General features: G+C 46.6%; 2 protein-coding genes across 3 annotated transcripts in view; both read right to left on the minus strand.

The window, feature by feature from the left end:
- LOC100944166 (putative killer cell immunoglobulin-like receptor like protein KIR3DP1) overlaps positions 1 to 2,364 on the minus strand; it is a 15,677-nt gene extending 13,313 nt beyond the window's left edge. Inside the window, 1 exon segment of the mRNA XM_023508699.1 lies at positions 2,256 to 2,364. Coding sequence (XP_023364467.1) covers positions 2,256 to 2,364 — 109 coding nt within the window.
- Positions 2,365 to 9,516: 7,152 nt separating this feature from the next.
- The window catches only part of LOC100944485 (leukocyte immunoglobulin-like receptor subfamily A member 5), a 4,940-nt gene continuing 884 nt past the window's right edge, over positions 9,517 to 13,572 (minus strand). The window contains exons 4-9 of one of the 2 annotated variants that reach the window (XM_023508683.1): positions 13,254 to 13,553; positions 11,686 to 11,814; positions 11,385 to 11,460; positions 11,268 to 11,305; positions 10,971 to 11,023; positions 9,517 to 9,906 (exon numbers count right to left, since the gene is read on the minus strand). In XM_023508683.1, the coding sequence (XP_023364451.1) occupies positions 9,760 to 9,906; positions 10,971 to 11,023; positions 11,268 to 11,305; positions 11,385 to 11,460; positions 11,686 to 11,814; positions 13,254 to 13,553 (743 nt within the window). In that variant the 3' untranslated portion in view covers positions 9,517 to 9,759. Of the gene's footprint in view, positions 9,907 to 10,970; positions 11,027 to 11,267; positions 11,306 to 11,384; positions 11,461 to 11,685; positions 11,815 to 13,253; positions 13,554 to 13,572 lie in introns of both variants that reach the window. The other variant, XM_023508682.1, reaches the window with a different exon arrangement.

Genomic DNA, 13,572 nt, shown 5'->3' on the forward strand with positions numbered 1-13,572 from the left:
AACATGAAGGACATAAAGTCTCCATCTTTCTTAATGGCTGCATAATATTCCATGGTGTACATATACCACAGTTTGTTGATCCAAGGAAAGGGAATTTAAAATATGGATGATAAAGACAGTAAAAGGAATGGATGATAAAATAGAAAGACAGAACCAAAAGTCGTATGAGGGATGTGTAGAATATAGAAAAGATATGGTAGACCTGAAGGAAATGAAGGAGACAATGAGGGAATGTAAAGGTGCAGTAGAAAATATCAAACATAGATTAGACCATGGAGAAGAAAGAACCTCAGAGCTAGGGGATAAAGTTTTTGAGTTAACCCAGGTAGTTAAAAAAGAAAAGCAGAAAAGAAGACAGAGAAAGCAAAACATGTGCTTAGAGAACTATGAGACTCCATGAAACTTTCAAACATATGATTCCTAAAAGGGAAGAAGATTGTCCCAAAGGTATTGAAGCCCTACTGGAGACAATCATAAATGAAAACTTCTCAAGTTTTACTAAGAACCCTGACACACTCCTTTCAGATAAATATCGAAGACCAGGTCATCTCAACTCAAACAGAGCCTCTACAAGACACATTGTAATGAAACTGTCCGAAGTCCAGATGAAAGAAAAAATTCTGCAAGCAGCCAGGAGTAAGTGCCAACTGACCTATAGAGGAAGAGTCATTAGGATGACAGCAGACTTTTCAACTGAAACCTTCCAAGCCAGAAGAGCATGGTCATCCACCGTCACCATTCTTAAAGAAAGCCATTTTCAGCCCAGAATTCTGCATCCTGCTAAACCGAGCTTCAAAATTGGTGAAGAAATCAATTTGTTTGCAGATATACAAGCACCGAGGAAATGTGCCACAACAAAACTGGCTCTACTAAAAATACTTGGATCTATTCTCGATACTGACCACCACAATGGACCACAAGCAAAGTAAACACCCAGAAGCTAAAGGTCAAAACTTAGCTTCCACAATGGTGCAAAGGATAAAACTACGCAATGGACTTTTGTAAAATAAGAGGACTAGAACTCCACCACACCTATCAATTCTCCCAATAAATGTCAATGGACTGAATTCACCACTAAAGAAGCTCAGGCTAGCTGATTGGATAAAAAAGCACAAGTCATCCATATGCTGTCTCCAGGAGACACACCTAGCCTTGAAGGACAAATCAGGACACACTTTCTCTGGGGCATGTGCTTATGGCTCATAGCTGTGTTTCTCCTCCATTTAACCAGATAATTCCAATCTTTTTTCATAATCGATCAAAGCAATTTGCTCTCCTACTAGTAATGTACTAAACTTCTACATGTTTCATCTCGCCAAAATTGATGTTGTTATTTATTTCTTTTCCCTTCATTGTGGTATGATTTTGGCATCACAATTTATTAACACTGCACCATAACCAGGAGGCAGAAATTATCATAAACTTTAAATAAAAAGAAACATAGCTGTACATTGGGACTCTCACCAAGTTGTGCTGTCTCTGGCTCATACTCACTTGTAAATGACAATCTGCCTACAACTTTTCAACTCTGCATCTAATGACCTCACTGTGACCTTCCTTGAAATTGGCCAGGAAGGGATTATTTATACCAATGTAATCAGCAAATGCTATAAATCAGGGATTTTTTCAATTATTTTCCCCCAGCGATCTGGTTTAGCAGCACACCACAAAGCTGACTCTTCAAGCACCAGAGTATAGATTCAAACTGATGATATTTCTGGACAAAGTACACAGTTAGCATTTGATGAGGAGCGAAGAGGAAGTCAAGTCCACACAAGGAGCTGGGGCATCAATTTGGACCTATCTTTTGAAACTTGGAATCTGATATTTGCCAATTAATTCAGTCATTTAATTCAAATATATATTGAGAATTGAAAAGATAATCAGTTGTACCTATCAGGAAAGGGGTTGTTAGAAATAAAAAAAAAAAATGCTGCATAACGTGCAAAGAAAAGTGAACTAAAACCTTCCCTGGAGGATGTGCCCTCATGTCACAGGGGAAAGGGCAGGGCCAGGGGGCAGGCAAGGAAAGTCAGCAAAGGGAGGGAGGGAAGCACCATAGTCTGCTGGTGGCAAAGTCCTCTGAAGACACCCAGACCTTCCACTGAACCTGGTCAGGTCTCCACCTCTCAACATTTGCAGCAAAAAGTTCCCTAATTTCTACCCCAGATTTTCTTCTGGAACCTCCTGGGAGCATCAGATTTATTTCCAAGGCTCTCCCACACTGGATGGTGCATTGCTCTCTCTGGAGCTACCTCCTGGTGCCATCTTGGTGGCTTCTCTGGCTGTACTGAGCTGAAACAGCAGAATCCAGAGAACCAGCAGGATCAAGCCAGTTATGCCCATGCCGATGAGATTCTCCATGGTATGATTTTGAGGGTATGGGGCTGGGGATTGTGTACAAGAGATCAGAGAGCTCAGGGAAGACCAAAGTCACCAGAATCCCTGGATATTTCCCCAGGACACCATCTTCCCCTAATAGGGGCCTGACCCTCTGTGCCCAGCCCCATAACTGACAGTGTCTCCTCATTCATCAGTCTTGGGGTCTAATTTGTCCTATGAGGGGCTGGTGGTCTCAGCTGCTCCTGAGCATCAGATGAAGGGGGTCAGGTTGGGGATACCTGAGCCATCATTGTCTGGGTTATATTTTCTTATGTCATCCACTTGCCATGGTATAATTTTCTAGGTCCTTAATGAATCCTTTCTCTTCTGCATCAGAGCTCTCTCTAGTCTGATGGTTGGAATCCCCCAGTCGCCACATGTCATTTGTATTCCTATTCTTTTTCTGTGTCACTATGGAACACATGTACCTGTGTCCCAAGATGCAGCAACTATTTTCTCTTCAAAATAGGAGTAGTTGAGCCCTTGACTGTTCCTTGTTAGTTTTGAGACACGGGACCAGGTAAGTTAATTCATCTGGTAATAAGAGTCTTCATTTATCAGTAGCTGAGGACCCAGGCTCCATGTTTGCTCCTCAGGGACTCCTGAAAGTCAGGGGCACAAAGGGATGAATGCCTGGGACCGCCTCCCCTTTATCTCTCCTCAGCCAGGTCACCCGGGTGTGTGTATGTGTGTGTGTGTGTGTGTGTGTGTGTGTCTCATCATCCATTTAAGCACTTGTCAAGTAATTCCTCTAAAAGTTAGAGACACCTACAATGGTATGCATATGTGTGTGTGTTTGTAATGTATATACATATTTTTTGCATATATAAACACACACATGCACATGTGTACATATTAATACAAACACACACATGCAGATATGTTTTCCAAATGGTGCTGTCAAGTCAGTGGATCATCACGTATGTTTCTGAATGCCCAGAGTGTGGATGTAGGAGAGTGGAGGAAGAACACACCTGTAGGCACATATCAGTAAACAGAGCTAGATAGATGGGAGTTCAAACAGCAGACTACATATACTGTGAGTTGAGTGTTTGTGTCCCTTCCAAATTTTTATTTATTTATTTATTTTTTACAGTGTAACAGCATTAGCATGTGGGGCCTTAGGAGGTGACTGTCATACTCTGTGCCCTCATGAAGGGATTAGGGCCCCTATAAAAGGGCTGGAGGGAAGCAGCCAGGCTGCCTTCCTGCCTTTCTGTCCCTTTAGCCATGTGAGGACAGGGAATTCGTCCCCTGCAGGGGACACAGCATTTAAGGTGCTACCCCAGAAGCAGAGACCAGGCCCTCTCTAGACACCCCAACCTGCTGGTGTCTTAATCATGGACATCCTTGCCTCTAGCACTGGGAGAAATAAATTTCATTTTTTTTGTGAGGTTTTTTTTTTTTGGCTGGGGTTGGGCTTGAACCCACCACCCCGGGCATATGGGGTCAGCACTCTATTCCTTTGAGCCACAGGTGCCGCCCAGAAATAAATTTCTATTGTTTATCAGTCATCCGTGCTTCAAGTATTTCATCATAGCTGCAGGCACAGAATAAGACTGTGTACATACCCACATCCATGTAAAATGTATCGCACAGGTAACACTGTAGGTCTGTAGATACAGATGTGTGTTCATAGAGAGAGAGGGAGACACACAGCGACAGAGGGAGGCAGGTCCACCCTTGAAAGTGTCCTAGTAAGAGTCGCTCATGGAGATGATTTAAGTTGGTCCCTGAGGGAGCAGCAGGACCCAGGGAGGAGCCAGGTGAAGACCTGTCTCTCCTCATGAGCCTCCTGCTCTCACGGTTCCCTCACTCTCTGTGTCTCTGCTCTGTTGTCTCACATACTCTGTGTCTTTGCCCTGAGTCCCAGGCTCCCCTCACCCTGTCACCCCCTAGGAGCTCAGCTGGGGGACCTGTCTCAGGCTCTGAGCCACTCATGAGCAAGGACAGGCCCTTCTCACCTGAGACTAGGAACTCCAGGTATTACTGAATTTTGACCATTCTTGGGGGCTATTCCTATGATAGCCATAGCATTCGAAAGTCCACCTTTGGCTGGGGGTCACAGGGCCCACAGGGAACAGGGCCTGGGACTTCCCAGGGGGTGTCCACAAATGCCAGGAGAGCTCATGTTCTCTTTTCTGAGTCAGAATGAACACATCAAATTTAGCTGTGAGCCACACTGGAGGGTCATGTTCCCTGCTGAGGTCCTGACAGGGTTTGGCAGGGCTGAGAGGGTGGGTTTGCTGTAGACTGCTAGGAGAGAAGGAGGACGTAATGTTAAATGGGCTCATGTCTCCCACACCACTCCCAGGGCTGGGCTGTGAGAAGGAGATACCCCTGAAAGCAGACACCCTTCCTGAGGGCAGAGCCTGGGGCTGAGACCCCTGAGTGTCCTCTCACCTGTCAACACGTGCTCCACAGTGTCACTGAATTCTGACCAGCCCACAGAACTGTAATAATGGCAGTGATATTGCCCTGCACTGTGCTCTGTCATGAATAAGAGCAGAAACACAATCTTGTTTCCAGGCTGCAGTGTGCGGTCTGTCCCATGGTGCTGAGCTTTCGTCTCTCATCAGATGATATACTCTCAGGCGTCCTGGGTCGCCTGACACCACATGGTCACAGGGATCCCCCAAGTTATCACAGAGTCTCTTTCAGCCTACATGGTGAGTTTAGGGAGAGTCTCTGGAAGGAAATCAGAGGCTGGGTCACAAAACATCCCTATCCCTCAGATCCCAGCTCTCAGCCCAGGACCCTCCCGATGTCCTCCTCAGTCAGCCCAGAGCTGCTATTCCTCATTCCCAGGTGTCTGGGGTGTCCCCTTGTCCTTAGTGATGAGGAGGGACCTGGGACAGCTGGAGCAGACTCACTTGCCTGCACATGAGTCCTGGGGCCCAGACTCATCCCTGGAAGAGAGTTCCCGATGAGAGATCTGTCCCTGAAGGCTGAGAATATCCTTTCCTCTCCAGGAGTCTCCTGAGCTTCTAGGTTCTCCTGCTAGAGCAGAGTCTTGCTATGGTGTGGGTCCCACCCAGACCAGGATCTCCCCTCCTCACCAGGGTCTCCCTTCCCCTGCTCACATCTCACTGAGGCAGATCAGGGCTATGAGGGTGGGGGGACATGGTGTCTCCTCCCACTTGTCTCAGCTGTGCAGGTGAAGGAGCTCACAGTGCCAGAAAGACAGACAGACACACAGGGTGTGTCCCCTCAAAGGCTTGGTCCTTCCTGTTATGGAGTTGTCACATCACCAGCCCAGAACTTCCCTCCCTAGGAACCTGACTTTTATTTCTCCTGGGTTAGGGTTGAGGTAGGCACCTATGTCTATGGAGACATTTTAGGTATAAGTAGGGTCTCCCTTCACATCAGCCACCATCTGCCTCATCTGTTCTCGTCTCACTGAGGGTCAGGACCCAGCAGCAAAGAGACTCAGTGCCTCCAGTGTTGGGCCCTCTCAAAAGAGGGTGAAGAGGACCCTTCCATCCTTAGAGCCTCCATGAGCTCTCCTCCCTCCTTCAGCTCATCCTTCAGCCCAGTGTGGTGGGGTCCTCACCAAGGCCAGTTGTCCCACCAGCCCTGGAGATGCTTCAGTGAAGGGGCAGATTCACCGCCCTTAGCTGACTCAGACCAGCAGAAACATGCAAACATCTGATGGTGCATCTCACACAGAGCTGCTTTGTGACCATGAGCACAAAGGGGACATGTAGGAAATGAGGGAAGAAAAATGCTTCATGGGTTTTCATTTTACCAAACAGCCCCCTTTGTGGACTTTTCAATTCTTTTTAGCAGTAGCTTCCACCCCTATCTTCCTGGATACAGCCCTTGACTAATTTCTGTCTCCTTGGTGCCCTTGTTTCTTTTCTTAGAAGTCTCCTCCTCATCCGGAGGTCCTGCTTTCAAGCTTTAGGAACAGTTAATGGGTTAGCACTACAATTTTGGGAGAAAAGCTGATCTCCATTTAAATATCAACTGTCACTGTCATGTGACCCTGAGCATTAGCAACCCTCCCCTGGGTACCCACATGCCCAGATACACACATATGTGAGGACTCAAGGTCCAGCCACAATGTAATCAGAACTTGTGTTCTCTGAAGAAAGGATGGGTGAATCCTTGTTCAAAGATACTCTTGCCAATTCTACTTAACATAGTACTGGGAATCCTGGGGAGAACAAATAGGCAAGAAAAAGATATTAAAAAAGCATCCAAATTGGAGAAGCAGAAGTGATATTGTCTCTGCTTGCTAGCAACATGATTTTATATACAGAAACTCTAATGACTCAATCAAAACAACTGATAGAACTGATAAACAAATTTAGTAAATTTGCAGGATACAAAATTAACATAGAAAAACCAGTAGCATTTCTATACACCAAAAGCGAAGTATCCAAAAAGAAATCAAGACAAAAATTCCCTTTAACATAACTACAAGCAAATATGTGGAAAAAATTTAACCAAGAAGCTTAAAGATCTTCATGCTGAAAATTATAAAATATTGAAGAATGAAATTAATGAATACAGAAATAAATGGAAAGATGTCCCATGTTCATGAATTGGAAGAATTAACATTGTAAAAATGTCTGTACTTGCTAAAGCAATTTATGTATTCAATGCAATCCTTATCAAAATTCCAATGACATTTTTCACTGAAGTAGAAAACAAGTCCTAAGATCTGAATGGAACTACAAAAGACTCTCAATAGTCAAAGTAACCTTGAGCTAAAATAACAAAGCTGGAGGCATCAACCAACCTGATTTCAAAATCTCCTCCAAAGGAGTAGCAATCAATACAGCGTGGAATTGGTATGAAAACAGATAACAGTCAACAGAGCAGGAAAAGGAACAAAGAAACCCACATATTTAAGGTCAATTGATTTTAACATTGCCAAGCAATGGGTAGAGGGCAGTCCCTTGAATAAATGGTGCTAGGAAAATTGCATATCCACATGCAGAAGCAAGAAATTGGATTCTTATCTCATCCCATGTACAAGTTAGCTCAAAATAGATAGGAAAGAAGCCCTGTAGAATTGGCCCGGGCAAAGACTTTTTAGATATGACCCTGAAAACACAAGTAACTAAAGCAAAAGTAGACAAATGGAATGGCAATAAACTACAAAGCTTCTGCCATAACAAAAGCACAGCAGAGCAAAGAGACAACTTATGGACTATTGGAAATGGTTTGAAAATCATATATCTGACAAGGGGATAATACCCAAAATATATAAGAAACTCAAGCAAGTCAAAGTGAGAACAAATGACCTCTCTGAAAAAGGGGCAAAGGAATAGAATAGACACTTTGCCAAATATGGTATACAAATGTTTAACAGGTATATGAAAAAATACTCGAACAATAAAGCTTTGTCTGCATGTATTATGCTTTAAAAAATTTATTCGCTCTCTCTTTTTTTTGGACAGAGTGCTGTGGTGTCTGGGACTATAGATGCCCACCATGAAGCCCAGCTTCTATTTTTAGTAGAAATGGGGTCTCACTCTTGCTCAGGCTGGTCTTGAACTCCGGAGCTGAAGGAATTCATCTGCCTCGGCCTCCCAAAGTAAAGCACTTAATCTCTTAATATATTGAATTATACTGATTTACTAAAAATTAAGCTACCTTTGCTTTCTATAAATAATAATAAAAAATATAAGAAGCACAGTGTGTTCACGATGTCATGATGTAGTGTCCATTTTGTATAAGAATGAATCTTATTTGTCAATATTTGTTTAGAGATTGACATTTACATTCATGAGAGAGATCTTGTAATGATTTTCCCATTTTATAATTTTCTTTTTCAGATTTTTTTTTTTTTTGCAGTTTTTGGCTGGGGCGGGGCTTGAATCCGCCACCTCCAGTATATGGGGACAGCGCCCTACTCCTTGAGCCACAGGTGCTGCCCTCCTTGTCACATTTTGATATCACCTTTTTCTTTGCCTAATAAAATGTGTTTGGGTATAATTCTTTTTTTCTATTATCATGGAAAACTTGTATAAGTTTGGGGTGTAGTCTTCTGTGTGTGTTTCACAAGTGTGTAAGTGTTTGGAAAGTCCACAATCAAAGCTTTCTGAATAAGAGTTTACATTACAGGAACATTTTTGTTTACAGAGTCTCTCTCTGTACATATACATATACATATACACACACATATGCACATGTACACACACACACATATACCTCATATATAAAGGTGGACAATATATCCACATATAAATGCTATATTTGTATAAATTCAGATTTTGTATGTATTCTTATGTCTATTAAGTAAATTATAGCTTAGAATATTTTGTCCATTTCATTTGCATTTTCTAGTATATTGATATACAGTTGTTCACAATGTTTTGTTATTAATTTTTGAAAATGCTATAGGGTCTGTAGTGCTGGCCCCTGTCCCTTTTCCATATGGAAATGTGTGTCTGCTCTCTTTTTCTTGCTCACTGTGGGTAGGATTTATCAATGTGACTAATGTTTAAAAGAATAAACTTCTTTAGCTTTATTGAGTTTTTCATTCAAATTGTTTTTTATATTAATCTGAATCCTTAGCATATACCACAGGCTGGTCTCAAACTACCAGGCTCAAGTGGTTCTCCTGTGTAGCCTTTTGAATGGCTGGGATTACTGACATGTGCTATAGAGACTGGATCCTCAATTTTTAATTTGTTCTCATTAGTAGCTCCTTATATCTTCTTTTGGAGTAATTTGTTACTCTTTTTCTAAATTCTTCTTCTTTTTTTTTTTTTTTAGACAGAATCTCACTTTGTCACCCTCTCTAGAGTGCTGTGACATCATAGCTCACAGCAATCTCCAACTCTTGGGTTCAAGTAATTCTCTTGTCTCAGCCTCCCAAGTAGCTAGAACTACAGGAACATGCCATAACGCCTGGCTATTTTTAGAGATGGGATCTTACTCTTGCTCAGGCTGGTCTCATACCTGTGAGCTCAGGTCAATCCACCCATCTCAGCCTCCCGGAGTGCTAGGATTATAGGCATGAGCCACTGTGCCAGCCTTTTTCTAAATTTTGAATATGATATTCAAGGTCATTTATTTTTTAGATTTTTCTTTTGTAATTTATTCATTCATGGCTCTCAGTGTTCCAATTTCATATTTTAATGTGTAGTATTTATCTTATCAGTTAAAACATTTACATCTATTTTGATTTCTCTTTTAATGCATTGATTATTGAGAAGTTTTTATTTGCAAAATATAGATGTGGATATTATTTATCTTTGATGCATAATCAGCTGACTACCAAAAGATCCCTCAACGTCCTGGTAGTGATTGTTAGAGGTCCAGGCTGGGGGTTACTAGTTTCTGTACACTGGGACAGTCCTGGGCCTTCCCAGTCCCTGAGTCTTCTTCCATGCAGTGTGGGGTCTGGTCCCTCCTGGGCTAGCTGAAGGCCAGAGCAGCATACACAATGGGCTTCGCAGGAGTGTCTCCTTCCTGGGACAAAGGAGGTTCAGGTGTCTCCTGTCTGAGGGTCAACCTGCGCAACTGGGCATAGGTCACATCCTGGGGGTCATCAGATGCAGCAGCCTGCAGTAGGGGGAGAGTGAAAGAGAAGGTGTGTGGTTGGGATAGGAGGAGGCCTGGGGGTCTGGGGAGGAAAGACCCACCTGCTTGTCTCCTTCTGCCTATCTGTCCGGCATGACCAGGAATTCCCTGGACAGTGGGGAAGAAGGGGAGGCCTCTCCCTACTTGTGTATGGAGTGGTTCACATGGGCATATGTCACTCTCTAGGGGTCTTTGTCATGTGGGCTCTACTGGAGTGATAGTGACAAGGTCTCCTGGATGCCACTTGACCTCCCTTAGTTAAGTTTCTACACTGTTTCAAGAGTGACCAATTATGTCACTTTCCTGACGTACTCTCTAGGGACTTCCTAGACCTTGGAGAGCCTGGCCGCTTCCTTCCTGCAGTTCTGACCTCTAATCTGCACACTCGGACCCTGCTCATTTGGCTCCAGCTGCAGGCCCATCTCACGGCCAAGTTTCCTTTGCTGCAGGTGCTTGTGCACTGGGTGTCCCCATTGTTCTCTCCTTCCAGGCTCCTTCTCAGGGGATGGCTGATCAAACGTCCCTCCACTCCCAGCCCAGACAGGTCCCACTCTCCATGCTCCCCATGCACTCTGCCCTTTTCTCTCTTTACTTTTCTAATGGCCTTTTGCATTCAGGATGCCATGCATGTATCTGTCTGTTGTCTCTTGCCACCTGAGTGCAGGGAGGGTGGGGCAGCTGTGTTCCTTGCCATGCCTGCAATCCCCCCCCCCACCCCAAGCACCCAAACCTATCAGGATTGAGCTTTCTGGACACTGTTAGGTAAAGGAATGAAGGGGAGCCAGGGACTTGGGTGCTTTGGTGATTCATGCAGCCTCTGAGGCCTGGGGGAGCTCTCTGACCCAGACATCAGACAGAGAATAGGGAGCTGCAAAGAAGAGACCCACACGTGATAGGAAACCACGGGCAGTGAGGTCACAGCAGGCAATGGAGAGGGGTCCACTGTGGGACAGTGCTGAGAGCTGAAGGAGGACAGGGGAGTGTCCTTGGGATTAAATGTGGTAACAGTAGGCCTTTGGTGCCTTGGATAGAAACAGGGGTCTCACCCGACTGCCCAGCTCCACTCTGTCTTCTAGCTGAGTGTCCTCCATGGCAGCATCTGCTGGGGGCACAACAGAAGTTCGTTCCTTGGGATCTCTCAGTCCCACAGTCCCCTGCCCTATTCTGAGATGGGGCCATGGGATTCAGGGAGGGGCTGTGATGTCCCCTGAGGCCCCCAGTGGGGGTTTTAGTTCATCTCCCCCTGAGCCCAGACCCTCCCCAGCCTGACCCTATCACATTCCTGCTGAACCTTTGAGGCCTCATATCCTCCCCACCCCCCCCCCGGGTCCCCTTCCTCTCACAGAGATTTTCTTCCTGGACGTTAGCAGCTGCACTGGACCTGGCGGAGGACACAGAGTGTGAGGGGCAGTGAAGGGCCATGGGCGGGTGCAGTCTGGGGTCTTTGAGGGCAGAATTACCTCTGCTGCAGGCCTCTGCCCTTGGGCTCTGATTCCACAGTACTCATAGGACATGGGAGATCAGCCTCTCTCTGGGCTGGGAGGGGACAGACAGAGACTCAGCCTCACAAACTTAGAAGCCCCTGCCCCGCACACAGTTTGAGGAGAAAGGGGATATTTGAGGAGCTGTGTCTGCACTTTCCAGAGGGTTGTAGTATAGAAATGCTAAAGCAGCTTTTCTATGCTGACTCTCCTCATCTGTTTGGACTCCCTGTGGCTGGTGCCTGAGCCCACCCTTGCTACCCCCAGATGCCCTACTCACCCAATAACTTGTGTTTGCCCTGATGCCAGTGTCGGAGGAGAAAGAGGGCGAGGAAGAGCAGCAGGATGAAGGCCACTGACACTCCAATCAGAATCTCCAGGAAGCTGCCCAGGCCTTGGGTGTGAGTGACTTCAGGAGTGAGGAATGCCATCGTTAACTGAGCACTTACTATATGCAGGCATGTGCCTACCACAGCACCTACCCTGTAGATGCCTGTGGGGCTTTGAATCATCACCTCCAGCCCTCACGACACCCCCATTTCACAGAAGAGGAAACTGAGACCCACAGAGGTGACTCCCTACCCCAGGGCACCCAGCCAGAGGCCACAGAGCTGACAAATGACTCTGGAGACTGACTTACAGGGATGTTTCCCCCCTACTCCAGAGCTGACCCTAAGCTGAAGGGACAGAGCTTGCATGACCTGCCCATGGCCCTGCTCTCCACTCTGCACAGCATCACCATCATGGTAGTTGTTGGGACAGGCCACTGCAGGACCTGGTCCTTGAGACTTCTCTGGGGGCCTCCTCTCCCAGGACATCACAGGAGGAGCCAGAGGGAGCTTCGTTCTGTGCAGGGAGCTTTGTTCTGTGGGCCAGGCCTCCCCCCTTCACACCTGGAGAAACTGAGGCCCAGCTGGAAAGTGATTATCCATGTCTCTGTCCCCAAGAGGAGCCTGAACCCATGGCACAACTCAACCCTGCCTCCTCTGGGACCCACATCTTCCAACTCAGAGCCCCTCCCTCGCCATTCTGGGGCCCAATCCCATGGAATGAGGTGTGATCCTGGGGCTGCCTAGGTCAGAATGGGGACCTGGGGGGTTGGGGCTGTCTGCTTCCCACTGCAGCTGGTCCCTCCTCAAGCCTAGGCCCCATCTCTCCCTTGCCTGGACTCTTATTCCTCACCAGACAGCATTAGCACTCCTGGGAGACCGGGGTTCCCCACATTTCTGCCTGACTCTCAGCCCCCTGGACACAGCCCACCCTTGAGCATTTGAAGGGAGGGAGATCCTGAGAGACTCAGAACTGCCCTGGGGGAGGCCTTGCTCCCTGTGAAACAAGATAGTGACCTGCCAGGTGCTGAGGTGGGCCCTGTAGGTGGCTTCACAGAGGGTCCTGAGAATAAGGACAAGAGGAGGGTGGGGACTGGGGCTCCCTGGGGTGGGAAGGACTGTCCTGCTGCTGAGTCTAGATGCCACTGAGATTTACTAGCTGTTGAGGTTGGCTCTGTGGGTGAGGAGCCAGGCTGTACAGAGGATCCTGGGAATGACAGAGGGAGAGGGTGAGGAGTGACGGTACCTATGGAGCCTCCACCTTCATCCAAACTCTCTCCTCTAATTCTACCCTGTGGCCTCAAGACCCTCCCTGTACCCTCCTGTTGTCTTCCAGATACAGGTGATGAGGAGGGGTGGGGCACCTGGGAGGCCTCGTTGGCCTCCTGCCCTCTGAGGGTGAGACCCTTTGCTGACCCTCCCCTAGATCCATTCACCCCATCCCAGCCCAGAACTCTCCTGGGGTAGGGCCCTGAGCTAACCCTTTGATCTCAGAAAGGGCAGGATCAGGGGTCTTCACCTGAGACCATGAGCTCCAGGGGGTCACTGGGCTCTGACCACACACGGTGTGTGTTCCTGTAATAGCCATAGCATCTGAACATCCACCTGTGCCCTGGAATCACAGGGCCCACAGGGAACAGGGCCTGGAACTGCCCATTGGAGAGAGGCTGTGAGTCCAGTGTCCAGGAGAGCTTTGGTTCTCCTTCCTTGATCAAAGTAAACTTGCCAAGTCTCTCAGACCTACACTGAAGGGTCACATTCTCCCCTGAGGTCACCACAGGGCTTGGCAGGGCTGAGAGGGTGGGTTTGCTGAAGACTCCTAGGACAGAAGGAGGCAG

Source organism: Otolemur garnettii, unplaced genomic scaffold (genome assembly GCF_000181295.1).
Source record: "Otolemur garnettii isolate 467f Iridium unplaced genomic scaffold, OtoGar3 scaffold00264, whole genome shotgun sequence".
Classification (NCBI taxonomy): Eukaryota; Metazoa; Chordata; class Mammalia; order Primates; family Galagidae; genus Otolemur; species Otolemur garnettii.